Genomic DNA, 27,955 nt, shown 5'->3' on the forward strand with positions numbered 1-27,955 from the left:
GCACGTTTTTTTTCATAACTTTGTTATTGAAGTTCTAATGGTAAAAATATATAGATATAATTTTCAACTGTATTTATAAAGCACTTTAAAACAACCACCACTGTGTACAAAGTGCTGTACATGGAGCAAAAATTCATACAAGAAACAATAACTTAATAATACAGTAGAAAAAAAAACAGGACAACTAAAAATCAAGACTCATGCCGAGTCAAAAGCCAAAGAATAAAAATGAGTTTTCAGATGAATTAACAATCCAGTAATGTATGTAAATATTAGAAATATATAGTTGTACAGTTCCATTAAATAAATATATGGGAGACTACATGTATTGTTTATATATCTATCTCTCTCTCTATATATATATATATATATTCATTCATTCACACCACATTCAAGCCTAACATTTTGGATTACTGGTACCGTAACTCCAAGAATGTTTTTATTATTACTATTTAGAAGCCTTTGTGAGACATATATGATTCACATGTGAAGCAAATGACCCTTTCCCGTTTACTGTCACAAAAAACACATAAAAATTGCAAAACAATTTTATTAATTTAAATAAAAACTATCCATACAATCGAACACAACATTAAATTATAACCATTAACTAAACAAAATGTGGAAAAGGTTTTCCAGTTACATGTGATGAAAACAGGTTAAATTTAACTCGATGTCAGGTTTTTGGTTTTTTTCCTGAGTGAAAAATGTAAAAACTTGCTTATGACCTTGCTTTATTCAAGCCACTGGTTAACTATTGTGTGCCCCTTGTTTGTTCTCAAGCTCAGAAAAGGAGCTGGTCATACGATATAAGCGAAGCTTGGTTCTCATGCTGCGCAGACACTGAGAGTTGCGATCCAGGATCTCCTCCAGCTTGTCCACGTAGTCCACAAATGCCTATTAAAAAAGCAGGAAGTCCATCAGAGTAGCATGAAAGACTTACAAAACTTTCAGAATTTGAACTCTTCTGACCATATGAGGCTGCTTGCATAGAAGTGTCTGTTCCTCATGCAGCAAAGGCTCCATCTTCCTCAGTTTCTCCCAGTGGGCCTGGATGACACGCCATCTTGAGTTGAGAAAATAATTTTGGAATGTCACATGGTAGTTCACAGAAACATAACAAATAAATAATAGCTAAGGCAACAGTTTTAGCATTACTAAAGGACTAACTATCCAAAAGTAGGAAAAAATTGGGTTCGTTAGTTACTTACACTCCACTTTGTTTTTTATTATTATTATTTTAACTAATATGAAACCACCGAGTGTCAGAAGTGGCCAATCAAAAGTCCTCTGACACAATGACAAGTGTGACAAAGAAAAATAGTCTCTTTTTTTGTGTACAGTACTTATTGGCTAATTTGACACCAAAGACAGTAGACCGGAGGCCCAATGTGATTGGACCAAAACAAAAACCACTGTTCACAGTTCACCTTGGCGGGGATCTGCGCCCTACTGATTGCTAAACTAGATCATATCGAATGTTGTCGGAAGAAAAGTGTTCTTTTAAACACCTTTCTATGTACGGAGACATATTCCCTAACTCCTGATTTTGATCCATGTTACTTACTTGGCATGATCCACTGTTATGGAAAACCCTGGGTTGCAGGGTCTTTCTTTCCAGTGCAACTCTGCAGGATCATCCATTTGGACATGATGGTGAGGTTTGCAGGGGTGCTCTGGTTCTGGTGGAGAACGGTCGGTCTGATTTGGTGCGGGGGTTTCACTCTTATTCGTAGAGGGTGTGATGGCTTTCTTTGGTGCACATGAGGCAGGTCCACGTGTCAGCCCTGACAGATTACTACCCGCATTAGAGGTGGGGGAACGGCGGTCCTTTGGCAGGCAGTGGTCTGTGTCCTCATCCTTTGCATGTGTCAAGCGCTCTAAATTGCACTTATTGGCCAGTTCGGTGTCAGAAAATGGAAGCCAAGGGTCTTTGGGGACACAGAGGTCTGCATCTTCATCCTTTGCATGCATTAAATGCTCCTTTATTATATACTCATTGGCCACTTTGGTGTCAGAGGTAGGAAACTGCAGGTAAAATTCTCTGTGTTTTTTGTTTGCATGTGTGAGTTGCTCTTTCATTGTGTATTTATTGTCCAGTTTTGTTTCAGAAGTGGGAGAATAGTGATCCATCGGGAAGCGGATTTCGGACTCATCCTTTGCTAGTGTGAGATGGTCCCGTCTGCACTTTCTAGTCAATTTGGTATCAGAAGTAGGCGGCCTGAGGTAAGTTTTGTCATCTTTATTTTTTGCATGTGTGAGCCGCTCCTTTGTGTACTTTTTGGCCAACTTCTTGGCAGAGGTGGGAGACTGGAAGTCGTTTGGTAGGCATAAATCAGCATCCTCGTCCTTTGCATGTGTGAGCTCCTTTGTGTACTTTTTTGTCATTTTAGTGTCAAAAGTGGAAGACTGGGAGTTGAATTGTCTGTCTGTATTCTTTGCATGCATGAGTGGCTCTTTTTCTTTCCCAAGTGACTGGCTATTGATCCGATCTCCTTGAACCAGTAAGGCTGTGGAGACCTCAAGGGGGGAAATGCTAAAGGCATTATCCTGTGATGTTTTTGCTTTGTCCTCCACATGTTTGTGTCCCTGAGTATTTTTTAACAGTCTAGGTGGCTTTTTCCTTTCCTGGGGGGTTCGCACTACACTCTTAAGTTCACAAGCTGAGGAGATGGGATGGACAAACTGCACATCCTGATGTGGCAGTTCAACAGCAGGGGAGCCAGAGAGTGTCTTGTGGACCGACATTAAACAGTCTGTCCACAGCCCGTCGAGCGAAGGGTCCATTTCGAGCGAGTCCTCTCCGTTCTCTCCGGAGTTAAAGGACACAGCGGCTGCACCCGCCGCGGGGTCAGCCTGTTGTATATGAGTCAGCCACTTCATATCTACCCTTTGCGGCGCGTCTTTTCCGAACGAATCACTGCTTCCGACCCCGCTGTCGTACACGGTCGGAGAGTCTTTTGAATCGGGACGGGCAGAAAATGCCAGATGTCCGGCGGATGATGCAGAGGAGCAGAGGGATCGGCGGCTAGAGGAAGGTGGCGTGATGGAGAAGGGCACGAACATCTGGAGCTGCTGGTGATAATGTAGCAGGTGCTGCTGCATCTCCTTGTCCACTGTCGCGTCTTCTCCACTTTCTTCTCTTGACTCTTCTGCTTTCTGATTTTGGCTTCCCTCACACGAGAAGTTGGTGCCCCTGTTTTCTTTGTCGCAAATGAGCCCTCCATCGCCCTTTTCCTGAGAGTCCCTTGCGTCTTCGAGTCTGACCCCAAGTTTGACTCTTGCAGATCTTCCCTCTCCACGTCTGCTGCTTTTAGGCGTGGAACAGTCGACGGGACACCCCACGGGTATCCTCGGGGTTGGTGAAATGGCGGCAAAAGACGCTCTGGGTGTCGTCGTCTTTGGGGTCTTAGGGAGACTCTTCCCAATGCCATAGCATTTGGAAGGTGGCGTGGATTTGCATTCTTGTCCTTGGCCGCGACCCCTCAATTCCTTCACACTGTGGAAAATAAAGCAGCAGTCCATTTCTTTGTGAAATCAGTCTTGAGCCTCGGTCTGCGGTCTATCATAACGTGTGCAATATAGTCTGTGTTTGAAGCAGACATTTTGGGCAAATTGCATGTTTTCTTTCTTTGACAAACTCCTATTTGAGAATTGGATCATTGTTGACTGAAACAACATCATTTCCCAGTCTGAACACTTACCGATCAGCATATCTCAGCGTGTTCAGAGTGTGCTCTGTGGCAACGTTACCAGGTGAAATGTTGGCAATCATGCAAGTCATGGAGTTGCCAACAAATGAATCTTTCAGGACCTAAGCATTGAAAAACAAATTGAGTTTCATGAACTGGAAATAACATTTCAGAAAGACTGCATTGATGTCTTAGCACCTGAGTGAGTTTGCTTTGTCTGAAAGGTGTGTGCCGCTGCTCTTGATCAAGGGAGCGGATACATTCTTTAAGCTGAGGGAGGGAAAATGAAAAATGATTTCAGGTCTCCCATTTGTGATCCCAAAATTGTCTAAAAAGCACAAACACTTCACACATGCAATGGTTGAGGAAAGAGAATTTCACTTTGCATTTCTCACTTTTAATGCCAAATTAGTCAATAAGTACAATGCACAATAAATGAGCATCGAACACAAGTAATGGATAAGGACAGAATTTTATCTGTGGTGTCCCACTTCTGACACCATATTGACTAATAGCTACAAGTCATCTGCATCTTACACTTGCAAAGGATGAGAAAAGAGAATTATGACCCCCCCACAGACCCTCTGGTTTCCAACGACTGATGCCAAATTGGCCAATAAGTACATAAGGGAGAGTATTGTTGTAGCTTACAGCCAACAGACTCTGGTTGATCTCAGCTCCCTCCATACGGGTCTGCCAGTCTGTTGCTGTGGTATCTGACGCGCGTTCACTTCCCGCCAAGTCAATAAACCACATTCTTAGAAAAAAACAACACAATATTAGTATACTTGTTTTGTGGTACATGAGTAAAACATGCAGGTAACAGGTTGACAGTAGTGTTGTAGGTCACCTGCCAATGATTTGCTGGTTGGGGGATCTGAGTTGAATCTGAAGCAAGGCGTGAGATCGAGACGAGAGCGGGTTGACGCCACTAACCCTCATTGTGCGTGCTGCTAAACCTTGTGAAATCACCTTGAAAAGCAATATCAAGGGATACAGATGAGATTATTTTATACAGTAGATGCAGAAGGACCCTCATTTATCTTAAGAGTCAAAAGCAGTTGTATACCGACCTTCAGCAGTGAGTTGACCGAGTCCACTCTGACGTCATAAAGTCCTGCAATATGCACCACGTTGTTACCATCCTCCCTCACAAACAACCTAAAAAAAAGATCAAAACAGGAGTTTAGAACCTCAGGAGATCAGGATGGAGAATTTTGACATCTAAAGTACGTCTGGTTTCGCACCTCTGACGCCAAAGTGGCCAATAAGTAATGTCCCATTTGAAGCTAATTTAGAGCCCATGTACCGGTAAATAAAAAGAACACCTTTTCCTGTTGTTGAGCAGGTCATAGAGCTGACGACAGTAGATCTCACAGAAGCTGACGTACACCAGTATCGGGCTGCGTGTTGCCGACAAGTGGGTAAAAATGTCCTGGACCGCCAGCATGTATAAACCCGCTTCCCCAGGAGTGGAACCCATCATGGTATGAGTCTTGCCCGCGCCTGTCTGGCCAAATGCAAAGCAAGTGGCCTTCCCCCTACATATACACATACAACTGGTGTAATTAGTATCATTAAATACCAATCAGAGTCTGTTAAAGCAGGGGAGATCCTTTCAATAATAAAATAAAACTGAGCTGAAATGAAGTATTACAGTTTGTCAAACTGCTACCATTAAATACCGAGAGAAAGTCTATAGTAGTTGGAAACATCTCTTTAAAAAAACAAACAAAAAAAAAAGCGTACAACTGTCCAAATCAGTAAATGTAAAAACAAAACAAAACAAAAAAACCGTCATAGAAGTCAATTGATAAATATAAAGAAACAAGTGGGTAGGTTGACATGTTACCCATCGAGCATGTGCTGCACCAGAGGATACGCCGTCTTCTTATATACTTCCTCATTAGAATGATCCTCTCCAAAAACTTGGTCAAAGTAGAACGGGTGCTACAAATCAAATCAGATAGTGTGACCTAAGCATTTTGGAGACAATAATTGGTGTCTCAGGGTTTTATCGTTTTATTTTTTAAATTGAAAATTTGAATTGTCGTACCTGGAGAATGTACTGAGTGAGATCCACAGCTTCTTTGCCTTCTTCCACAATCACGCACTGCGCGCTGGGAGTTATCACCACATCCGTCTGGCCCTTCCTTCTCTCTGCGTGTGTCAGAGGTCGTTTCCTCACGCAAACGATGATCCTAGGCCCATGGGTTTGCCTACAAACAACACAGAGTCCAAATGAAAGCAAATGAAGCAACTACAATTAAATTATGCCATCCCTTTCCATCTGCCTAATAAACCTGATGCACGTTTGATACTAAAACAATCATTTCCTTTGGAGGAGTATGGCAAAATAAAACCATTGCAAATGCTTGAGAATTTTCACGGTAAATCAATATGCTTTCTTATTTTTCGGCATTGGTCCTTAATACATTACCGGTAAGTATGATACAGAATATAAAATTACTTCGGGAATGGCATCTATTAGTAATAAATAAATACAATTTGTAAGTAGAAGTACATGTCTATAATGTGTATTTTATTTTATGAGTCTGATTCTAGCTTTCTTTGCTGATTGACCATTAAGGTTATGGCATCCCTTTTTACATCCTTTTCGTACACTTGATCATTCAGAACAGCTGGTGGGTCGTTCACTCGACTGCACAAGTACTCAACTCACTTTTTTGCAGAAACAGGCTGAAGAGGAAGTCCGTAGTTGTACCCTGGTTTTCTCTTGGCTTCGTAAACAGGCATTGGATGACTTGCTTTATCCGTGCACCTCTTGGCTGCAGTTCTGGGTTTTGGGTGCTGCTGGTGGTGATGGTGGGGTGCGACATTCTTTGGGTGTGGCAGTGTGGAGTATGTATTGTACATGGCTAATCGTTTACTAATGTCCCGCCTGGCATTTTTTGGTAGCGCCATGTGGGTACTCTGCAGTGCAGAATGCTTATGGGATGCGCCCTGGTCATCTGCCACTTCTCCAAGTCTCAACCCCTCCTGCTCCAGTATTTTGACAAGGTGGATTAGCTTGAAGAGGCGGCTTTTATCTTGGGCCGTGTGGATGTCCAGGAGGGGGAGGTCCTCCGAAGTGAGGGCTAAGAGATGTGCTATGTGGCAGATTCCCATTGAAGTGAAGCTGAAAAGGATATGGAGGACGGAGGAATGAGTGCTGATCGCCCAAGTTGGAATGTAAGATCTTGTAATTACCGTTCATGAAGATGCTGAAGGCCCACCACCTTGAGGCACTCAAACAGGCTCAGTGTCATGATTGGATGATCTTCCACTTGTCTCCACAGACCCTGGCGGGGGTCAGTCACTCAAATTTATGATCAATTATGCAATGAAGCGTGAAATCAATACAGTAATTCCACACGTTCGCAGTTTACTATTTACAAGTTAACCTATTCACATCTCAACTGACAGACAAGCTTTGTGTGTCGGGGAGGAGTTAACTTTAACCTGGGTTTTTAGCTGAAGTAGTTGGGAGACAATTTTTCGCCACGAGTCTGTACATGTGCGCTACATATTGTTTTAGCCCTTCCATCCGCCTTAAACACATTAATTAAAACACACTTTTTAAACATACGTGAACACAAAGTATTGAAAATATGTGTAGCCTATTTTAGTGCCTGGGTACATGCATGTATTGTAGCGTGTAATGGTGAGTCTGGGAATGAGCTGTGGCTTACAACAGATCCTTTTCTGAGTGTGTTCATGTTTTACTGTTCTGCCAGAGTTCTAAAAACAGCTGACAAGTGTATTGGTGACTGTGATGCTCCTTTCCCACATGCATCACTGTACAGTAAGCTGACTGTAAAAGCCACGATAACCCAAAAGAATCACTTACAAAAAACACTCAATATCATGGGGTGGAAACAACGAAACGGAATTTAGCGGGGAACACTGTATAACAGTGGTCACCAACTATAAATAGCTCACCACTAATGGGAAACTGTGATTTCCTTGGAATACTGTGGAAGGTATCATTGGAAAGTAGAAACACTTGCAGAGAATAATAGAAATACATTGTTGCCTCTTGGTTTTCTACCTTGCTATCATTATTATTTATTATGAGAAATCATCAACATGATCGGTGTCTTCAGCTGAATAGATGAATATCGTCAGTACTTAATAATTGTAATAAAAATAATTTGGGCAAATATATTATTTCAGAAGTGTGTATCAAACTGGAGTCGCTGAAGATGTAGTGGTACCTGACTTGTGTGAGTGTGACGTGGGATCGGTTCCCACTCAGTGATGGTGTGGATGTGGGTGTGAGTGGTTGTTTGTCGCTATATGTGCCCTGCGACTGGCTGGTGACCAGTTCAGGGCGTAGTCCGCCTTCCGCCTGAAGTCAGCTGGGATAGGCTCCAGCAATCGAACCACTCCTTTCCCCCGCGACCCTGTTCAGGACAAGTGGTATTGAAGATGGATGGATGGATGGATCAAACTGGTAGCCATTTGCAGTAATCAGTACCCAGAAAGTAGCTCTCGGTTTCAAAAAGGTTGCTGAATTGGGGGATTACTGTATCCATCCATATGCTGTGATGGATCCAAATGATACAAAGCCTCCTACCGCTGCCATGGCAATGTGTCCTTGCTGATTCCCCTCCTTTGTCCTTTTTGTCAGTCAATAACAGTGACCACGATGTCATCACAAAACTATTTGAGGAAAGCAAAGGACAAAACGTGAAAAATGTATTACCTGTAATAGTGGCCTCCATTTAAATTGACACTGCATCTCTCGTTAAATCGACTACATTTTCATCACAAGACTATTGATGCCACACCTCAAGATGCCACAACTCAATGTGAAATAAAATAAAAAAATTATTGATATGCACTGTATTAGATAAACCACTCCAGGTGATGTACGTGGCACAACTGTGTGTTGTTATATTGTATAGTATTGAAAGTTTCTATAATACAGTAGTGTCGTGACAGTGGAAGAGGTATAAAGAGGTGAATTAAATCAAGTTAATCTCCATTCATGGCCCAGGTACCAAATACATGGCCTGCCACTGACCATATGACAATAGACTGCACAAGCGCATAAATACACAAACATTTACAATAACAAAACATAAATTCGACTGATTATCCATAGTGAAAATCATTTACTGAACATCTTAATCTGATAGTTGAGCAGTTGATAAATAAGACACTTGAGAGTCATTTCCTCCACCCTTTAATTTCCCAGTTGGCATTTTTATATCAATATGACATCAATTGGTGTTGAAGACCGTCACATTGATATGACATCAACTGATGTTGAGGAGTGAATGAAGACTGTCATATTGATGTTGAGTTGACACCAAGTGCCAACTCAGTTTGAGAACTGGATTTTTTTTTTTAGTCCTGTAAAACGTAAGAGAAAAAAAGAAAATTGACTTACCAGTGTGAGTTTCGTGCAAACACAAGATGCACGTTGAAGAAGGCCGAAGAAAAAGCGTCGCACGTTTCCGATGTCCGATGATGTTTGAAAAGTGCACTGGACGTCATACGGGGCGTCGTAATATGCGAGCCTTTTGACTAAAAACGATCTGATGGTGCTCATTTATTGCTAGCGCGGGATTAAAAGACGCATTAAGTCGCTCCCTTGTGACAGTTTGCGTTATCGCTATTTCCCCACTCTTGGGTCTCCATGGCGACGCTCTCGAAGTTGATAATCCAATAAAATACGATTAGATCAATTAGTCACGAAGTTTTAAGAGATTTAAATTGCATCGATTAATGCGAGTATTCTGATTATTATTGCTACTCAGAACGTTTATAAGAACGTTATTATTGTATCAAAGGAAACACATTAACGCTCAATATTTGTTTTCAATTGTGATACAATGCAAACAGTCCGCCGTGGTCGCCTTGTGTTTCTGCCGGACGAAATTAAAGGAGTCGCTCACTCTTTTCGCCGGGTGCTTGGACTTCTAAAATGAACCTGGACTCGCGGTGACCGCTTGCAGTTGAAGAAAGAGGGCATACATCTTACGTTGCAACTCCTATTAACAACTTCAGTTAGATTCTTTTATCAATGCGTGTTTTTTACGATAGGATCTCTATATGAGGTATTAGGAGCCTCGAGGCGAACGAACTTTTAGTGTATATTATCTCAATATCGTGAACCATGACTTACGAAGTTATGTTTTCACATCATAGATTGTTGATGCGCAAATATAATAAATTTCCTGGCATTTTTCCTCATAGCCTTTGCTTCCATTTCATTATTCGTGGTTCTGACAACATAATGTAGACGAGCATTTGAGTATAGTTTGGGAGATATACATTCTGAGATAACGATTATAATCACAATGAAGATATTTAGTACTTAATAAGAGAAACATTTTGAACCAAAATTTTTACCGCAAATGTGTAGACTGACCTTCTCCCGTAGCCATTGGTACAACTATACGCCACGAGCTGCAGAGAAACCAATGTATCCGTCCGAGTCAGTTGCTTTATCGAGTGGCAACGTAAGATGGCCGCCGGAGACTTCAATTAAATTACGCATCCAGGTTATTTTTACACGTCCGTGGCCCGTTGACGGTGTTTTACTCTGCGATTCTATTGGCTTGCGTATTTTGCCAGGGAACAGTATTAGCGGTAACACACAATATGCTGAGCGTCGTTAGCACGTCGTGCTAACCCCCCCCCCCCCCCAAAATCTTCGGCTGTTGCAGTTGAGTTATCTTTTTGGGAAATGTAAACAGTAATCCGTATGTATGAAATTTAGTAGACTCGTACTGTAACATTCAATGTAAAAACCGAAAGTAGACACCGAGTTAGGTCTCAAATTAGTGTGGAGTTTAGGCTAACGTTAAAATTTAACACCGTCGGCACTTTCGAATATTTGTTGCTTGTGGTTCTCTTCACTAAATGTCAAACCTTGGCGTCTTTTAAAAGACCATTTCAAATCTATCGATGTATTTATCAGCTGAGCATGAACGTAATTAATAAACAAATTTAGGACTAAATTTGGGTTGTGCCTCTGACACCCACTCACCTGCCCCCCCCCCCCCCCCGTCAGCATAGTTCTTTCACAAACAGCTGTTCATTTGCCACTAAAGGTTCTACAGGTGCTTCTTTAGCCACCATAACTTCCGCTTTACTTTTCAGCGCCATCTCTCACGCTGATAGGTTCAACATATTGTGCCAACCAAGCTCCCACTTTATATTTCAGCGTCTTATTTCATCAACCCATGAACTCTGATTGAGGAATGCCCATGTAGCAAGTAACCAACATGTCCTCCGAGGAGAAGACTTGGCAGATCTCATCTTCATCTGTTCAGATCTCATCTTCATCTGTTCCTCCCCATCCTCCCCCACCATCCTCTCATTTTGTCGGGAAACGTAATGACATCATCAGACGTGGCCGTGTGACCAAGCTGGTGAATGGATGTCGGGATGTCCTTGTAGTGTATCACCACGGGGAGTTCCATGCCATGGACATGCGCTGTTACCGTAAGAGTCCTTCAGTTGAATACAATATCTTTGTCATCCAGCATTACTTCATCTTCAGGCCACTTCTTTCACAAGCATAGGTTCCTTTTCATCTTTCACCAAAATAATTGCCTCTTGTGCCAGCATTTCTCCCTTTGCATCTTGTGGCACCTTTGCTATCGCTTCATCTGTTTGTAAAGCATTGTAAAGAATTGTTGACTGTGATAAATTAATGAAGGAAAAAAGCAAACTAACATATTACTTTGACGGCAACAGATGCTGGCGGTGCTTTGGAACTTGGAGACATTGAGGTGAACTTTCTAGCGTCTGCATATTCTATTCTCAATATGACATCTCAGCTTTGTGTCGATTTTACTAATCCATCAGGAGTTCAATGGGCGCGTGTGCATCGTCTGTCCATGGCACAAGTACAAGATCACCCTGGTGGAAGGCGAGGGGCTGTACCAAGCCGTGGATAACCCCACCGTCAAACCTCTGATAACTCACTGGCGCTCCAAGGGTGTCAAACAGAGGGTCCACAAAGTTACTGAAGTGAACGAGGACATATACGTCACACTGAATGACTCCAGAGAGACCATTGAGTCAGATTACTACCAAACTGACACATACAGGTCCAATTTACGGATCCAAAAAGTCAGCTGACAAGAGAATATGTCATGTTTTGTATGTACTGTACAATATGTCTCTTTGATGCATTATGAGAGACACTATGTTTTATTCTTGTGGTCAAATCATTATTTTATGAGTACAGTGGATACATACAGTATACATGTAGTGGACCATCACTGTTTGCGGGGGATAGGAACTCTGTTGAAAATATAAACCATATTTGTAGGTATACCGTAAATTCTTCAATCAGCCATTAAATGAATGACCAAGTGACTCCAAATATTTTAAATAAATCCATCCATCCAATTCTCTACACAGAGTATGCTATTTAGGGTTGCATTGTGCCTAATAGTTGCATAATCCCAGATAGATGACTTGGAGAAAAGGTGCCCTTCACCCTAAAATGGTTGTCAGGCAATTGCAGAGCACACAAAATAGAGGCAATCGTTCAGACCGTCACCAGTGCCTGCACCGAAGTCAGGTGAATGTGCCACTACAACATCAGTGTCTATTTTGAATAAATTAAAACCCAATAAATAAATACAAAGTTTGTAAAATATTTGAATAAGAAATGCAATAACTGATGACAAAAATATATTTCCTATAATTATATAGGTTCAGTATAGTTGAAAATATTCCACAGTTAAAATGAATAATGGACAGTTTAATAAATTATTGTATATTCAATTAGCTTTATTTAAATTTAGCACATTCATTCATGTAAATGAATACACTAGCGTAATTAGATTGCCATTGCATAAATAGTTCATGTTTATTATTTAAGGTCAATGTAAATAATTTATTACTATACAACTCTACTTGTTTGTTTATTGAACATATGAAACACAATACAACAACAAATTGACAAAAGTGAGGGCAAGCAAAAATTGTAAAAAGGAAAAGAAAAAACAGTCATCATCACAATTCTTTGTTCAAAGGAGTAGGAAGAAGGAAGAAACTTATCTAGTCCTACCCCTTGTTATACTTAATGGGCATCCTTTTAAATTATTTCACATTTTAATGAATTCCAATCATACTTTAATGAGTGAGTTTTCTGTATTTAACTGGCTTTATTTTAATGTTCGCACAAAGAACGCCCTGATTGTCAGTGTTTTATGTTGTGTGTTTTGTTGCATTAATTTATGTTCAATGTTCTGTAAAGCGCTTTGTTACAGATGCAGCCGTTTTCAAAGTGCTATATTAATCAAGATTTATTATTGTATGCCATATAGATGAATACAGTAAATTGCATTGAATAATTAGAACTAGCCACTCCAAACCGCTGCGTGCGACAGGGGGCACCAGTGCACCATTTTAATCTAAAAGAAGAGAGAAAGAGAAGCGGCCAAACGTCATCACCTGCGACAAAGAGTCAATAATATTACATTGCTTCACTGTCACACATTTCTTAGATTTGATCAAATTGATTTTAGCGCTGATATTTTGCCCAATTGGACTTTTTTTATTCGTCAGTTTCTGTGTTTTTAGAAAATGTGAACGATAAAAGAGGATAAAACTTGCAAGTGATCAGTCGTGATGGCATCAGGTTGGTTTTGTTTGGCTTTTCGTGTATAAATAAATAATGCATCTTTTTCAATTTATATATTTCTTTTTTCCGCAGAGGAGGAAATCAGCCTGTTGGTCATCGTCGTGGACGTTAACCCGATTTGGTGGGGCCAGCAAGCCCAGCGTGAGCCGGAGGTACGTGAATGAGGACACCAAACAGTAATCCTAATGCTATCCCTCATAAACTGTTTGTTCTGTGGCCCCTAGTTCACGCTGTCCAAATGTATGGACGCCGTTATGGTGATGGCAAATTCTCACGTGGCCATGAGCAGGAATAACAAGCTGGCCGTCATCGCCAGCCACTGCAAAGACAGGTTTTACGCCATTCGTCTCTCTCTCTCTCTCCGTCTGTCTGTGTCTATGTCTGTCTATCTCTACGGCTATCATGTAAACCACAGGTGTCAAACTCAAGGCCCGGGGGCCAGATCTGGCCTGCCACATCGTTTTATATGCCTCACGAAAGCAAATCAAGCATGTCAACTTCTATGATGCTTGATAAAATCACCAAAATTTCAAATTATCCGACGTAATATAGAACATTGAAATAAAATTTTTACAGTAACTAACAGTTCAACAAACTATTGTTTTTGACTTGACTGAAAAACTAGTTATCCATCAACTTGTAGTGCACTGTATATGTAATACTATGAGGAGGGGGTTAAACATTGATATGTTTTCACAGTCTTAACGACCCTGAGGGAAACCGATATTGAAATGTGGCCTGCAACAAAAATGAATTTGACATCCCTGATTTAATGTATCAAAATTTCTTGATTTGATCGAAATAGCTTGAGTATGAATAGACTCAATGTCATGCTTTTCATTTCAGTCACTTCCTGTATCCCAGTCAAAGTCAGCCAGACGGCAACGGCACCCCAGACGATGCATGCTCTAGCGGCGATGGCAAGTATGAGCTGCTGTCTATCGCCAACGGCATCATTGCTGACCGGATCAAAAACTTGATGTCCAACAGTAGGTTGACGCCACTACTTAATAATGATGACACCATGGACACAGAATGTATTGTACTTGCAATTAAAATACAACTGAACTGTATTGCATCACAGTTTGATGATCATTTTGAGGATTCACATTGAAAAGGGGGTACTGCAGGGCTTTAATGATTAAATCATATTTTCAATGTGTTCACTTTGCAGTTGAAGTGACAGGAGGTTCCACAGACACTTTGCTCGCTGGATCCCTCGCCAAAGCTCTCTGCTGTATCCTTCCCCAACAATCTGCACCTTTGTTGTTAGGACAATACGACACTAGACAAATAACTCAATATATATATTCACAACTACATATTGCACAGAAGATATTTCATCATTTTTGACAAACTATAAAACACTACAAATGGATTACAATATAATAATAATAATGCATTTTATTTAAAAGCGCCTTTCATGCCACCCAAGGACACTGTACAGACAATAAGAAAATACAATGTAAAAATTAGTAAACGAGATATTATATAAAAACAGGACATAAAATCATAAAAACATAGGAAATGGAAGAGCTATGTGTTGTAGGCAATCCTGAACAGGTGTGTTTTTAGACGGGACTTGAAAGTGGAAAGAGGTGTGCAGTTTTGGAGGTCCGGAGGTAGGTTGTTCCAGAGCTTTGGAGCAGCGTGACTGAAGGCTCTGGCTCCCATGGTGCTCAGTCGGGCAGGGGGCACTGACAGGCGGAGGGAGGACGAGGATCTGAGGGAGCGAGAGGGGATATGCACCTGGAGAAGGTCGGATAGGTAATATACATATACATTGTAACATATAAAAGCAAGTACCAATTAGAAATTATCGATGAAACCATACTGTAAAATAATATTTTTGGGAAAAAAAATAGATAGCAAAACAGACTTTTAGAAATTATTACATAATTTTGACAAAATGTAAGACAATATCAATGAAATAATACCGTTTAAATAAAAAGAGAGGAACAAACATTTTGACAAACGATTAAACAGTGATATAAATATATAATAAAAAATAAAAACACCGGGGAATACATAATCCCCTTTCATATTTTTCAGCAATTAATCTCTTAATTATTTCAACTCAGATATGAACAGAGTCTCAAAGGAACTTGAAGGTACTTCCATGACTATTTTAGTCATAAATTGTCTTTCATGTGTAATTCTTTTTCTTTTTTGTCAGTGGGACAGGAGGTAAAATCGCGAATTTTGGTAAGCTTTTGCGCGTGTGTGTGTGAATGATGTATTGTGGTAAAATCAGTCTTGTAATATGTATGCATTGGAATTTGAATCGAATAAATGGGCTTGATTAGGTGATCAAGGCAGCAGACGACTGCGCCCTGCAGTACATGAACTTCATGAATGTGATCTTCGCCGCCCAGAAGCAGGTCAGGATTCATTTGTTACCAATTTGAACACAGTCATTGATCCTCTTACTATGTTTCTATTAACATTTGTCAAATTCTTTATATTATGTTTTCAAAACAGAGCATCCTGATAGATGCGTGCGTGCTGGAGTCAGACTCAGGGCTGCTACAGCAAGTAATTATTGCCCTATGAGCTCTTTACACACACACACACACGTCCTACTTCGTGATACATCTTCACTAGAGATGAAAAGATCGTGGTCGCTGTGAATACTGTAGTCATGATAAATAATTATGAAATAGTAATACTAGCTGCTGTTTAAAAGTTTGACGAAAGGGAGAGTCCTGATTATTGATGATACTAGTGTAGCCTATCCTACCGGATACTTGGTAGGATAGGCTACACAATTAAGATGATTCTGATTCTGATTGAAAAGCCAGTTGTCCTTCTTTCTTTCTGAACCGACAGGCTTGCGATATAACAGGAGGCTTGTACCTGAAAATTCCCCAGAAGGCGGCTCTGGCTCAGTACCTGCTGGTGACCGCCGCCACTCGCTCCACTTTTTCACTTCTATAGGTAATGGATATCAAGGTGCTATAAAAGTTTGTGTGACTTTACGGCACAGTGGGTGTTCCTGCCAGACGGCGAGCAACGTTCACAGCTGCTGCTGCCGCCGCCGGCCCACGTCGACTACAGGGCGGCGTGCTTCTGCCACCGCAACCTCATCCAGATCGGTTACGTCTGCTCCGTTTGCCTCTCCAGTAAGTGCTAAAGTCTGAATATCTAATTTGTGGTTTTTAAGGAAACAAGCTGTAAAATTATGAGAATAAAACATTTTTTTATCAGGGAAAAAAAGTTGGAATAGTACCACAACAGTCATTTTATCTGATGGAAAAAAAAAGTTTGCTATTATGATTTTTAAAAAGTCTTGACAATTATATTTTTTTCCAGAAAAAAGGCCTAAAATTAGAGAATTATTATTATTTTTCTTCAGACAAATTATTTTTTGCTCAAGACCAAAGTTCTAATATATATATGAGAAGAGGCACAATTTCCTCATTTCTGGTATGAGTTCCGATTGGTAGGCTAACGCATAGCGAAAACATTTATAGCATCAAACTCTTTGAAATATACTCGCCATCTGCTGGAATGATTTCATGTTCCCATAAATGACATATTTAAAATCCCCTTAACCGCAGCTTCTTCAAATAAACAGAAATTCGAATCCCTCCCGATCTTTCCATCAGACATGCATCAGGTGTTGGCAACACCTGATACATGTGGCGGGCCGTGCATTTCAACCTTAAGCTTTCAGTGACGTCACATACATTAACACAACATAGGCTCGTCAAGCAGCACTTAATTTCAGGAGCATTTAAAACCATCAAGTATGCATTCACAATTAAGAGCAGGAAACTAAATTTACAGATATTGTCAAAAATAAAAAGATGATTTAAAAATACTAAATAAAATGGCACCCAAATGACGCTGTGTGATCTTAAGTCTGTACAATAAATTGCGCAATGTCGCAGTTTCATATAAGACGCCAACCAAACAATAACAAAACAAACTATTCTTTGAAAATAAAGTAAACAGATCATTTGCATTTTGAGAATCGGCTATACAACAGCAAATAACTGAAAATGTTGAGCAGCTGAGATTGAACGAACTTTCGTGCACCAAGGTGACTACAATGCGCCATTAAAAATTGCAGGTGAGCAGATTTATTTGATACATTTTTGTACGTTTGTCATTTTATTTCGTTACCATTAATTTAATACTAACGAAATAAAATGACAAGAAGAAATGTAAAATAAAATTTATTTACTCACCAATGTAGAGCCTGTTCACTGAGCTGCAGATCTACGCAAGTGTCCCCAAACGTTTTTAAACGCACCGTAGCTTGTAAGTGCACAGCCGTGTTCTGATGTTTCCTTGCTGCCTTGGTAAAACAATCCAGTGTGACTCCAAACACCAAATCGGTCCGTTGCAAGCAATAGGCATTCCCAGCAGTACAATTTGCAGCGTTTCTCAGAGGCTGTGAGCCACGGGTACCGTTCATAATTGCTCGTCTGAAAATGACGGACAAACCCTTTTCCTTGCTGGGACAGACTGGCTAGCGCAGGAGTTGGGCGACCTCTTTGCACAATATCCAGCTTTTCGTGGAAGACCAGTCTTGAAAATTGAGTGGAAAGTAGTTCTGCAACCAGATCAACGTCTTCTCCTTCGGCCATTTGGGGTTACAATGCAGTGATAGCTCGAGCAGGCGCTAATCCAATCACTGAACGCGCACAGCCAGTCTCGACATAAGGCCTTCTAGATGGCCCTTGTACGCAGACGAGTCAATCAGATCACTGAGACTCGTGATCTGATTGGCTATTGCAACCTGACTGTGCCCGTTCACTTACAGCGCACAGGGGCCTGCTCTGTTTAATCTGAGGGCCCCGTGCAAATTTAATTTACCTGGCAACACAAGGTAGCTGAAATATGATTGGTTAAAAACTCTACCATAATAAATAAGTTATTTATCGAGTGGCTTTCAATGTTATTTAAAATAACATTTTGTTCTTTAAAATAACATTGAAAGCCAAGCGACTACGTGGAAATAATATGACGTAAAGAATACAGAGAATAATTTTGTTAACATATTTATGAAAATAAAATGACGTAAATTAAATTTGTTATTCTCAGAAAAGTAAATTTAATAAATTTACTTTTAAGTAAATTTATTAAAGTAAATTTACTTTTCTGAGAATGTTTAGGCCAGCAGAGAAGGCCTTGCTGGCCCTGACGGAACGCCACTGGGTGTTGCCATTGATATGGTCCATGAAGTTGTATTAAAAATCTGATTGTTTTTCATTTTATACAGAGTCAAGTTTCAAGGAAAAATATCAGTAATTAATCTCCATTTTATACTTCTATTACTTCTTTCTCCACCACAGTATTCTGCAACTTCAGCCCTATCTGTACTACCTGCGAGTGAGTTGAAAAAAAAAAGTATTTTAATCACATTTATATTTAAATATTAAATTTTGCGTTGAATAATTTTTTGTGTTTTGTAGGACGGCTTTCAAAATCCAGCTCCCACAAATGGTCAAAGGCAAAAAGAAGAAATTCAAAGCATCATGATAATTTTTTTCTATTACCTCAGCAGCCGAATTAATAAATATTGTATATGATCAATCCTTTACAATTTGTAATTTTTAATCCTGTTTATCCAGTGATGAATATTTTTTCAAATGTAGAAACTAAAAAAAAAACACTATCTGAATTTGAAAAGGTCTTTATTCACATGAAGATCAAGAGGCTCAACGTGGAGGCATGGGGACGATCTTACACCTGGCAAGAAAACATGCAGAATGATGTGTGGCCAATCATATTGTAAATACATCTGTGCTATGAACTCACCCCATCAGACCCTGGCCAGACCACCGCTGCGGAGTCAAGCTCATGTGGGTTCTCTGATCCCCGCGCACCACTGTCACTCGCAGCGGCTTCTGAGAAAAACAAAATAAAACAGTATTGCTGCACTTATTGCAGGTTATGGGGCAAGTCTTTAGGGTGTGTGTGTGGGCGGGAGTGGTTATGGGTGGCTTGATGTAAGAATTTTGAATTTGATGCGGTAAGGGATCGGGAGCCCAGGGAAGGGAACTAATACAGCCAGAGAGTTATACATGGACACGATTTTAGATTGGAAGAACAGAAGGAGGGATTTGTCAACAGTGAATTGGTTAGATGTGTTTTCACTGTGGTTGATGCGTTTCCTAATAGTGGAAAAATAGCTTTTTGGTGGTTGGAGCCCATGTGGATGAGTTTTCACAAATCTCTGGACATTCAACTGTTCCAAGGAACTTAAGATTGATCCAAGTGCTTGTAATGTTAAATCTACTACAAAGAGTGTCACAATAGAAAGAAAAGATGATGGAGATTATTTAAATTTTGAAGTAGAAGCAATGATATAATGTCCACGCACACACTGAAAACTACTACAAAGTAGAAAGAAAAGATGACGGAGATTATTTAAATTTTGAAGTAGAAGCAATGATATAATGTGCACGCACACACTGAAAACTACTACAAAGTAGCGTGCAGTTAGTTTGTAAAATGTCCCCAAATATTAAACTGTTACACTTATGATTGATTGTAAATACACTATTTTGTCATGAAAATCAGATTTCCATGGTGGCTTTTGGTATTTTATAGAGGAAAAGTACTGTTGGTGGCCTTGTCACATTAAGGCAAGCCATTTTAGCATCTTGACATATTAAGACACGTTGGAGCGTCCATCTGGAGTCTTACTTACCCCTTCACTGTGCTGCACTACAGAGGCAATGTTGTGGAGGTTCTGGAAGTTGCCAGTATTCACTGAACCAAACTCAATGACTTCATCTCCCACTTTGAGGCCCTTTTGCAAGAAAGGAAAGCAAAAAGTCAAGAAAGGCTCTCAAACACCACCGCCAAAGTGTCCTCCATCACTCACGGCTGTGGAGGCGGGAGAACCCTGCGTGACTGCATCCACCCGCGCAAAAGCGGCCGGGAGCGTGTCCTGCTGTTCCATGGCCTCTTCGAGAGCTTCCGTCCGGTCGTGCAGGTGCTTGGCTTTCTCCCGAGCATGCAGCCTGTGCAAGGCATCCTCGATTTCCGCCATGATGGCCTTGTGGTCGTTCTGCAGGCCTGCCATGGCAAACGGTGAGAGACGTCCATTACTGTAGAGTTTGAGACGTACATATTGATTTACAAGGCAGATAAAAATGGTCACGACTGGAGAGGGTCTGACTTGTGTCAGATGTATTAAAAGGATGAGTCGTTTTACTTTGTTCAGCTTGATGATACACTTTATTTCTTTACACTTGTAAGGCAGTTAGGAATGTTAGTGTTTCTGTACTTTTTTTGGGAATTCGTATATTTTTGGCTAGTAGTTTCCTGTACTTTGGTAAAATGTTTCAAATGTTGAAAATTTTTCTTGCTAACTTTGTATTTTTACCCCAAGAATGTAGTACTTGTCTAATATTAGTTCTTTAAAATATTGTGAGGCTTGATTTAGTTGCGTTTAATGCCGTGTACAGTGAGTTGACGTCACGTCATCGTGTAGAAAACGCCAGAAAGAAAAACCACTGAGTTACTTACATGAAATGTTGTGTCTGGCGGTTCTTATTTGGTACAAGTTGACGTCGGCTCTCGGGTAGCCTTCTGCGTCCACCAAGGGACCATCAAGTCCGACCCCTTGCTATAAAAACAAAAACTCCAGCAAAGATACAACCACTTTGCAATATCGGCGACAAACTGATGGTTATATTCCGGCAACTTACATCTTCCAGGACGTCGTAGTACGCTTTAATTTGCTCTTCGATGTCATCTTTCTTTTTAATAAGGTTTTTAACATCATCCATGGAGGTTTCTCGACAAATTTCGTTTGTCATCTTCATTGCGACTTCCTAGTTGTGCAGCACAATCGTGTCCGGGCAGATTTTGTAATTCAGGTGGAACGGTCTTGTGTCACGCTGGGAAACCTGTGCGTTACGCCGCATTGTGTCCGGGTAGATTTAAAACTGGAGGCGGAAACGTCAAAGAGTGTGTACTGAGTGGGGCTTGTGATGTCATTAAAGATTACATTTGTAACGAGTCGGACAAATGAGTATTTTAGAAGAAAAATGGGCTGAAGTTTGTGTTCTGTTTAGTGCTTGGGCCGAAAACAGCGCTTTCTGTTCACGGTGTTATATAATCAGCTGCTGTGTCACTCATTCCTGATCACACGAGGGCATTTCGATATCTACCAAACAAAATAATAACCTAATGTTCGATTTGAAGGGAGAAAAAGAGAAAGTAACCTTTAATTCCCCTCCAAAACATGAAAATAACCAATGACTTTGCATAATCAAGTCAATTCAGATTTTTATTATTGAAACCCTTCAAAAGCAAAAATATGCATGTCAACAATGCAATTTATAAGTACAGTAAGAGGTTGCTTAGTTATTTCACATCCCCATATAGCAGTATTATGGACCATCTTAGATTCGTATAAATCTCCATTTTAATATATTATAACTTCTTTTTTGGGAAACAAACATACAAACAAACCTGAGTGGTACGCTATCACAGTTGCTGGTAATCACGGAATGCATTTAAAACTTTCTTCATTTTACTCACACAAATAGCTAACAAGTACAAACAATTCACTTGTACAAAGTGGAAATACAACCTGTGCTTTTGTGATCAAGTGATAAAGTTAATACAGAGGGTTGAATAATAAAGCAAGTACCTTCTAGGCTTGTGATTAACAGTCTGTATCGGGAGGCCCTGCATATTGATTCGTAAGCACTACCTGCTCTATGACAGCTGAATCAGAGGAGGAAGGTGATGACGATGATGAACAGAGATCGGTCACTTCCTCTTGCACCAGGACCAGCTCGGACGTGGCCTGGTCTATCTGGGCGTGAACTGCCTGCACCCACGTCTGCAACTGCACGTTGAGGGCATCCACCCCGCGGTCCAGCCGCTCCTGTTGGGACGTCAGCTCGTCCAGCAGATGGCGCGTTTCGCAGGCCACCTCCCGCAACCCATTCACTGCTGCTGGGGTCTGTCTACGCCGCATGTAGCCCTCAAACTCCTCCGGGCTGAGGTTGAGCGAGGGGCCGTCCAGTTTTTCGATGAAGGCCACCGCGCAAGACTGGAACCAAATGATAGCAATGGGGTCATTTTAGAAGTTGTAAAAGTACTCACAGTCTGGATTTTGGATTGAAATACAACTACTTTTCTCATTCAACGCTTTCAGTTATTTTGTCAAAGTAGAAAATATTTGAAACGTGTACGAAACTTACCAGGTTGGTGAAGTAGTAGCCGCTTTCTCCTGCCATGAGGCTATGCGGGAGGCCAAAGCGGATGACATATTGCATGTTCGAGTGCAGGCGAGGCGGGTTGGCCTTGAGCACAACGTAGACCAGGGCAGACAGGAAGTCGTCAGCGTTGGCTGGCTCACTGTTGGAGGCTGAGAGCGCCTCGAACACGTGCTGGCTGCACTTGGACACGCACACCAGCTTGTCCTGAGGGGCGCGTTTGGCGTCCATCTCGATAATGGCTGTTATAGCGGGAAGAAAGGGGTCGCCCATGACGGCGCTCTGCACGTCCGGGAAAGGTACGCTGAGCATCTGCGGGGTGACCCAGTTCAAAGAACTGCCAAAAAGCAATATAATAGGAAATGAGTCAGCATCTAACTGCACATTTGATGCCAACAGGACTCCAAAACTAGAAATTTGGTGTTTTAGAATAGAATGGATCAGACCGGGCTTTTTAAAAAAAAAAAATTAATTTGCCTTATTTTTTTTTCCTAGCATGATTTTTTTATATTTTCAAAAGATAGGTTGTGATTTGAAAAAAAACAACCCAATAAATTAATACAATTATAACAACACAATTTCAATTGCCCATTTTGAATTTAGTTGATGAAATATATCTTTTTTTGCATATGTTGAAAATTGTGTCGATTCTTAACTCAAGGGATTTTTAGGGGGATATTAGCTTTTTATGTTAAACCAGGGGTGCCCATTAGGTCGATCCTGATCTACCGGTAGATCTAAGACAGGTCCCAAGTAGATCCGAGGAGTGTCAAGGAGAAAAAAAACAACCAACCATTTGTGTGTCTTTGTACATGTTTGTAATATATATTTTTTGTGTTAATTTACACTGTACCCTAATCATCTTATCAGTCTCATTTTCACCCCAAAAAATATTGAAAAAATAAAATAAAGCAGGTAAATCTTGAATTTACGGTGGCGCGTGATTACGTCACCGGAAGTTGTTAGCTCTCAGCAGTCTGCAATTGCAGCTTGTGATCAGAACTGTTGCGTTCTATCTTTTATCGTCATTATTCTCATTCAGAGTTTGCTTCGTGTACAATTCACCGAGGGCACGGGCAAAGAATAGGAACCTAGGAGGGCCCAGGGAAGCACTTTAAAACGGTACGTGTGAGCTACGATAGTTAACAGGCTGCAAAAGTGCATTGCATGCCTCACTTTCAGGCTGTTTCTCATCATGGCGTGCTTGTGTTTGTGTGTGTGTGTGTGTGTGTGTGTGTGTGTGTGTGTGTGTGTGCGCGCGCGCGTGCCGGTAAGGGTAGATCCCGGGAGGTTAGTTGATCGAAAAGTAGATCTTCGATCCAAAAAGTTTGGGCACCCCTGTGTTAAACATTGAAAATGTCTATTTCTTAAACTGTCATATATGGAAGGAATGTAACCAAAACTAAATAGGGACACCAACCCGTCCCAAACAATGCAGGCTGATGAATCAAAAACCGCAAGCATGCAACTAAACAAAGAAACCCCAGGAATTAAAAACAACAAAGTATGGGGCAAAACTAACCGTATCCTCCTTTGCAAAATCAGGTCCTTCTGCTCATCGTCACAGCTGTCATGGCAGAATACCCACTTGTGCAAGCGCGTCATGATGAACTTCTCCACATGCTCCATCGTCTGAGTGAGCTCGGCTTCTGAAAACCCTGAGAAGAAAAATAAGAAAAAAACCCCACCACAGATAAATGCACAATTTAGAGGTTGCCTTAAATGGACGACTTGAATGGCAATAAGGCGATGGGCACTTACTGCTGAAATAGTCGGCAAAGGACTGGTAGAAGTCTTGCACGAGGTCCGACTGCTTCTGCACTGGCAGAGCCTACATTAAAACACGCGGTCAGAACAACCCAACGGCACATTCTCCTTCTCTCAATATGAGATGGTGATTACATGGTAAGCTTCCATTGTGTTGAGGAAGGCTGTGCAACGGGACTGCAGACGCTGGGAGGACGGGCTGTGGAATGTTTTTAAGAAACCGGTGAAGTCTCCGGGTTCCAGCTTCTGGAAGGCTTTTAACACATTCATCTGACTGTCGGAAGGTTCTAAAGGGAGTGGTGGGAGGAAGAGCAACCAAACAAGTTTCATAGCTGGCAAAGGAATAACCTCCAATTTGTGCTTTTAAGTATCCTTTACAGTCAGTGGACAAACATTTCACAGCCAGTCATTAGGGGTGTTCACACGGTAAGATTTGGTCCGGGGTAGCCCCGGAAAACAGCTTACACCGGACCAAATTTGGAGGTGGTTTAAAAATGTGCTCCAGAGCAAATGCTTGTTCGCGAAGCAGCACCGGTGTAAATTTGCACGTGTGAACGCAACTGGGTTAAATTTGCTCCAGAGCAAATGCTTGTGAAGAGTTTATGTACGGCGAGAATGCGTTGCTTTTGTGCTCTGTCGGACTTCCGTCATGTGTTTGTTTAATAACGACACAAGACTTGGCTGGTAACATCTTTCCCTTTGTAGGAGACTGGACTGTCTCGGAGTTGTTTGTGTAGTTTGTTCCTTTGTTGTGTGTTCACAACCCCCCACACCCCATATAATTTATTTTGCGATTTCCTCTCTTGATTTTCTGTTTGGTGCATTACGTGTTTGCTTTTCTGAGTGTCATTGAAGTCATCGTTGATTTACGTTTTCAGGAGCGGTCACTCTCGAGCAGAAGGCACGGAGACAGAGAAGGAGAAGGATGTGCCTGTCCAGTAGTCGCTTGAGTTGTGTATACGTTTTAAAAAGAACCAACACGACAGCTCATTTGTTTTCTGTCGTTTTGCTCCGCTGCAGAAACTGCCGTGTGAACGCAAGTGGGGCTGCACCGACGCTGTGCCGGTGCAGACACGCTCAGCGGCTTTGTACGTGTGAACGCTCCACACAATTTGCTGCAGTGCAAAATATATCGCAACAAAATACATCGGTGCAGCGCCGGAGCAAATGTGTGCCGTGTGAACACCCCTTTTGAAAGAACCTACGACTAGAGGAGCTTTAATTTGCAATGCAAGCAGGCTTGCCCATTGAGTAAGCTAGGCAGATGCTCAGGGTGCCATGGACTCTAAAGGTCACAACCCCCCCCCCCCCAAAAAAAAACAAAAACAAAACAAAGATACAAAAGACAGCTGCAAATTCAACTCCAATATTATTATATTTAAAACCAATGATTACAAATAACTCTTAAATTCAAGTCAAGATGAAAGAGGAGTACATTGAAATCAAAAGAAACAAATAACCGAAGAGGAGCGTGGTGAATTCATTTGAAAGCAGCCATGCTGGCCAGGCAGAACCGTGGTTTATTTACTGCGCGACACCTGAATTGTGTTGTTGATAATGTTCCTACCAGCTTTGGGAGGGGACGGGCCGCCCCAGAAGAGTCTCCTCATGGTGTTGATACGACGACCCTTCTCCATATTCTTCTTCTCCTCAAATTTGGAGAAGGTTGGTGGTGTGCCGTCAGCACCCGCGCTGCAAGAAGTCACCAACAGGAAGTCAGAGAGATCAGAATCTTGGTCTCTCACAGGTTTTCAAATATTTTGGGTGGGTGTGTAATGCATCTAACTTTTACATTTGTCAACTTCTTTGTTCAATTGTTTTTCCACTTGTATGACTATAAAGAGAGAATGTTCTTCAAATGCCGCCTGTACAGGTTTACCTGTTGTCTTCTCGGCGGGCTTCGGCAGGCCGCACTCGCTCCCTCCAGCACTTAGAGCAGAAACCCTGCCATGCAGGGTTGCCATAGTAACCACAGGAGTTCTTGCACAGGAGCTCCTGCTGAGACAGTCGAATCCCTCGCTGCTTGTCCGTCCACATTGTGCGTGTCAATCACTCCTTCCTGTTTTCTATGGGAAATGAAATCAAGCTTCTTGGTGGACATAAGGAACTACAAAACCAATGACAACATTTTGGACCTATGTGGTTTTCATTGGATGGTGATCATATGTGACACTGAGCTTAGTGTTATGATCTTACAAAATTGACATGTCATTACTTTCTCTAATATTTGATTATCTCACACATAAAACAAAAAATTACAATATTTCCACAACCTAACATATCTGACCTTAAAAGGTTTTTGAAAAACTATACTACTTATCCATTTGGAAATATAAATACTGTATGTTATATCCAAAAAAATGTTATAAAACGTACTTTCCTACACATTAGCATGTGATGTTACTGGCTTGAGATACATTTTTATACATGTATCTTTATTTTTATTTATCAGTCTATATGATTGCCGTGTGAATGGCTGGCAACTGGCTCAGGGTGTACGCCGCCTGCTGCCCGAAGTCAGCTGGGATAGGCTCCAGCATGCCCGCGACCCTCGTGAGGATAAAACTGATCAAATAAATACTGGATGGATGATAAGTTGAGTGATTAAGAAGTGCAGTCCGCGTTTACGCATTATGTTTCAGAAAACATGAAGTGACAAGTATGATTTAAAAAATATATATATATTGTTGTAATATGTCACATCACATCAAAGTATTTGGTAAATTTATACCTGTGATTGTGGTAGATAAGCTTTCTCTCATACTAATTAATGCTTTATATGTGTATCCTATAATGCATAATATATCTGACATTGTTTGTTGTAACGAAGATTGTTTGTTGAAAAATACTTGAAAAAAAATCATTGAAAATTAAATCGCAATTTGATTCTTTTCCATAATCGTTCAGACCTGGTTTTACCATACTGTGTATTAATAAATACTATAGAAATATTTAATACTATTATGCAAAAAAGACCAAGAAAAAAATATTCATAGATTCCTTTTTGATTCACTTTTTTCCAATATTGTTCGCAAAATGACAATCGTTGTTCCAGGCACTGACACAAAAGTCAAAACAGAGAGGACCAAAAAATATATACAAGTTGTCCAAATAACTCTGCCGGACTTCCTCAAACAACATCCTCGTTCAATTAAACAACCGACGTTAACTCGATGTTAGACTTTTGACACAATACACACCTGGTCGCGTCACCCTTCAAGCTACGCCAACGGCCAAAATGTTGAGAAGGTTTGTTCGTGTCTTATTAGCATTGCTACTTGCTAGCATCATTTTGAAGTAATTTAGCAGCTGACTGTCATCTGAGCCCGAGTGAGATAAACGACGCCTAAAGTTGTAAACTAGTGACTATGTCACCAAAATGGTGAAAACATTTGAACCCATTTTGATGCTTAATCTGAGTTTTAGAAAGTTAAGAATTCCACATAAAGCCATACTTGTGTGATTAGAATAATTTACCTGTCGAAAACGGAGATGGTGCAAGAATTGGACGCAGCAACAGCTGACTAGTCATGCGTGAGGAGTGACGTAATAAAAAGGCGCCCGTGTTGTGGATGATAGAAGATAAGTGTTGGTCAGTTACAAAAGATGATATTTTTAAGAGTTATTGTAAGCAAAATAGTGTTCAGCCGCCCGCACCTGGGATGGCTACATGGGTCAGATCT

General features: G+C 41.0%; 5 protein-coding genes across 8 annotated transcripts; 2 read left to right on the plus strand and 3 right to left on the minus strand.

Annotated features, from left to right (window-relative positions):
• Positions 1 to 57: 57 nt before the first annotated feature.
• LOC147205043 (uncharacterized) lies at positions 58 to 10,150 on the minus strand. Of its 2 annotated transcripts, XM_086111059.1 has the most exons (16): positions 9,091 to 10,150; positions 8,173 to 8,357; positions 7,910 to 8,098; positions 6,903 to 6,994; positions 6,376 to 6,831; positions 5,749 to 5,911; positions 5,545 to 5,642; positions 5,021 to 5,233; positions 4,766 to 4,853; positions 4,543 to 4,664; positions 4,344 to 4,449; positions 3,891 to 3,962; positions 3,705 to 3,814; positions 1,568 to 3,499; positions 973 to 1,066; positions 58 to 897 (listed from the first exon to the last, which is right to left on the minus strand). In XM_086111059.1, the coding sequence occupies exons 4-16, from the start codon at positions 6,959 to 6,961 to the stop codon at positions 751 to 753; spliced, it is 3,660 nt and encodes a 1,219-aa protein (XP_085967185.1). In that variant the 5' UTR covers positions 6,962 to 6,994; positions 7,910 to 8,098; positions 8,173 to 8,357; positions 9,091 to 10,150; the 3' UTR covers positions 58 to 750. The 2 variants fall into 2 exon arrangements, with proteins under 2 accessions (XP_085967185.1, XP_085967186.1); XM_086111060.1 differs by lacking the exons at positions 7,910 to 8,098; positions 8,173 to 8,357; positions 9,091 to 10,150 and having other exon boundaries at positions 6,903 to 7,851.
• Positions 10,151 to 10,332: 182 nt separating this feature from the next.
• On the plus strand, positions 10,333 to 12,035 carry LOC147205044 (Rieske domain-containing protein-like). Of its 2 annotated transcripts, none has more exons than XM_086111064.1 (4): positions 10,333 to 10,371; positions 10,873 to 11,153; positions 11,409 to 11,443; positions 11,520 to 12,035. In XM_086111064.1, the coding sequence occupies exons 2-4, from the start codon at positions 10,934 to 10,936 to the stop codon at positions 11,793 to 11,795; spliced, it is 531 nt and encodes a 176-aa protein (XP_085967190.1). In that variant the 5' UTR covers positions 10,333 to 10,371; positions 10,873 to 10,933; the 3' UTR covers positions 11,796 to 12,035. The 2 variants fall into 2 exon arrangements, with proteins under 2 accessions (XP_085967190.1, XP_085967191.1); XM_086111065.1 differs by lacking the exon at positions 10,333 to 10,371 and adding an exon at positions 10,382 to 10,768.
• A 410-nt stretch (positions 12,036 to 12,445) lies between these two features.
• gtf2h3 (general transcription factor IIH, polypeptide 3) lies at positions 12,446 to 18,855 on the plus strand. The gene is made up of 13 exons (XM_086111061.1): positions 12,446 to 13,308; positions 13,384 to 13,463; positions 13,536 to 13,642; positions 14,158 to 14,300; positions 14,486 to 14,548; positions 15,393 to 15,422; positions 15,488 to 15,516; positions 15,618 to 15,692; positions 15,793 to 15,846; positions 16,141 to 16,209; positions 16,298 to 16,433; positions 18,615 to 18,651; positions 18,735 to 18,855. The coding sequence occupies exons 1-13, from the start codon at positions 13,299 to 13,301 to the stop codon at positions 18,799 to 18,801; spliced, it is 900 nt and encodes a 299-aa protein (XP_085967187.1). The 5' UTR covers positions 12,446 to 13,298; the 3' UTR covers positions 18,802 to 18,855.
• Positions 18,856 to 18,939: 84 nt separating this feature from the next.
• Positions 18,940 to 21,144, minus strand: psmd9 (proteasome 26S subunit, non-ATPase 9). Its single transcript, XM_086111063.1, has 6 exons — positions 20,982 to 21,144; positions 20,800 to 20,899; positions 20,153 to 20,346; positions 19,976 to 20,077; positions 19,081 to 19,169; positions 18,940 to 19,011 (listed from the first exon to the last, which is right to left on the minus strand). Exons 1-6 carry the CDS (start codon positions 21,096 to 21,098, stop codon positions 18,981 to 18,983), a joined length of 633 nt encoding a protein of 210 aa, XP_085967189.1. The 5' UTR covers positions 21,099 to 21,144; the 3' UTR covers positions 18,940 to 18,980.
• Positions 21,145 to 21,547: 403 nt separating this feature from the next.
• LOC147205047 (rab5 GDP/GTP exchange factor-like) lies at positions 21,548 to 27,805 on the minus strand. Of its 2 annotated transcripts, none has more exons than XM_086111381.1 (8): positions 27,750 to 27,805; positions 26,152 to 26,338; positions 25,840 to 25,964; positions 24,408 to 24,559; positions 24,267 to 24,336; positions 24,028 to 24,163; positions 22,491 to 22,842; positions 21,548 to 22,339 (listed from the first exon to the last, which is right to left on the minus strand). In XM_086111381.1, exons 2-8 carry the CDS (start codon positions 26,307 to 26,309, stop codon positions 21,947 to 21,949), a joined length of 1,386 nt encoding a protein of 461 aa, XP_085967507.1. In that variant the 5' UTR covers positions 26,310 to 26,338; positions 27,750 to 27,805; the 3' UTR covers positions 21,548 to 21,946. The 2 variants fall into 2 exon arrangements, with proteins under 2 accessions (XP_085967507.1, XP_085967508.1); XM_086111382.1 differs by lacking the exon at positions 27,750 to 27,805 and adding an exon at positions 27,473 to 27,734.
• Between the last annotated feature and the right edge of the window lie 150 nt (positions 27,806 to 27,955).

Source organism: Hippocampus guttulatus, chromosome 5 (assembly GCF_054856545.1).
Source record: "Hippocampus guttulatus isolate MCC_2025c chromosome 5, RoL_Hgut_1.0, whole genome shotgun sequence".
Lineage (NCBI taxonomy): Eukaryota > Metazoa > Chordata > Actinopteri > Syngnathiformes > Syngnathidae > Hippocampus > Hippocampus guttulatus.